Source organism: Natrix helvetica, assembly GCF_964273705.1.
Source record: "Natrix helvetica genome assembly, chromosome: 2".
In the NCBI taxonomy this organism is placed as follows: domain Eukaryota; kingdom Metazoa; phylum Chordata; class Lepidosauria; order Squamata; family Natricidae; genus Natrix; species Natrix helvetica.
Genome location: NC_138552.1, coordinates 168,378,082 through 168,379,473, shown reverse-complemented (window position 1 = coordinate 168,379,473; position 1,392 = coordinate 168,378,082). Strand labels below are relative to the sequence as shown.

General features: G+C 35.5%; 1 protein-coding gene across 1 annotated transcript; it reads right to left on the bottom strand.

Annotated features, from left to right (window-relative positions):
* Nucleotides 1-488: 488 nt before the first annotated feature.
* Nucleotides 489-1,046, bottom strand: LOC309386768 (mpv17-like protein 2; the record flags this gene model as incomplete). The annotated part of the gene is made up of 1 exon (XM_081942519.1): nucleotides 489-1,046. The coding sequence occupies one exon, from the start codon at nucleotides 1,044-1,046 to the stop codon at nucleotides 489-491; it is 558 nt and encodes a 185-aa protein (XP_081798645.1).
* Nucleotides 1,047-1,392: the final 346 nt, after the last annotated feature.

The following is a 1,392-nucleotide window of genomic DNA, read 5'->3' as shown; positions in this document are numbered from 1 at the left end:
TAAATTAAATAATTGTATAATTGTCTTTTGATATCCCCGCTTTTATTTTATTTTTATTTCAAATAGCCTAACAATAGGAAAATCCCAGAGCTAGCATAGAACTGAGCAAACAAAAAAATGGAAAATTCCTAATATAATTCAGATGAAATGTTTCCAAGTCAAGTGGAGACCAAACTGCAAATAGACCAATACAGATCTGTATTAAACTGTATCACTTTTAAGGATTTTTAGAGAACTTATTATTGAAAAAAGATGTGCATGTACTTTAAATAAACCGAATGCAGTAATACCTTGAGTGTTCATTTAAAAAAAGTTTATTCAGAACAATGAGCATAAAAACATTTATCTAGTTTAACCTTTACAAGGCTATGAGGAACAAAATAATGCAATGTCACTGAGATTATTTCAAATCTGAATATAGTATATTTTTAGCTAGTCTTTACGAAAGTGTTTCCTCTTCGACTCTTGCTTCCAAGTCTTTCCAATCCTCAACTTCGATGTTTCAGGTATGAAAGGTAGACATTCCATCCCAATGTTATTACGTTCACAAACAACACTCGGTATTTTGAGGGGAGATATAGAAAGTTAAACATTTGAGCCGCCGGCCAAATAGCGAGTTCTGCCAAATAATAGTCCCAGAATTTATCTCTAAATTCATCAAGGCCATCTACCAAACTATGGCCTTGAAGCAGGGCCATGATTATGAAATACCAACCTGCGAAAAATGGAGCAACGGCCTGGTCGATTGCTACCTTCGTGATGACAACTTTAAATCGCCGAACTCCATTTCTTGGATTTATTTTGTCTAAAAATAAATACCAGTAATGCAGGAATGGTCCAGTGCTACATCCAGTGATTAACATGTGAAATGTACGATCGACATCCCATGGTTTTTCCTTTTTCCTTCGCTCCAAAGACTGCTGTATTATATCTGCACCTCCTAATAAGAGTCCAGAGCTAATTGTGTTGACTATTAAAAGTTTGGGACCACCAGAAGCATATATTTGTGCCAGCCTGGTCAACCGTCGTATAATATGGGAACGCATCTCATTTTTGTTGTTCTGAATTAAATTCTTTTCCCAGACTGCTTCAGTATCTTCAGGCACTACTTTGTAGTATCTTCATGGAGATTATTAAGTAGATAATTCAGGGTAAAGATCAGAAGAAAAATCAATTTAAAGCTAGCATGTGAGATGAGATACAGGAAATCCAGTACATCACAATATTCTAGTGAAGACCTTTACTTTGATGCCTTATTGTGATGTCACTGCTGAGCTGCAACATCTTGCACTTAATGGAGAAGAAAAATCACATCAACCGAACAGGTACCTGAATAATTGTTCTTAGATCATGCATGAAGTGCAATTCATGGAAGGGGAAATCATACTTCTT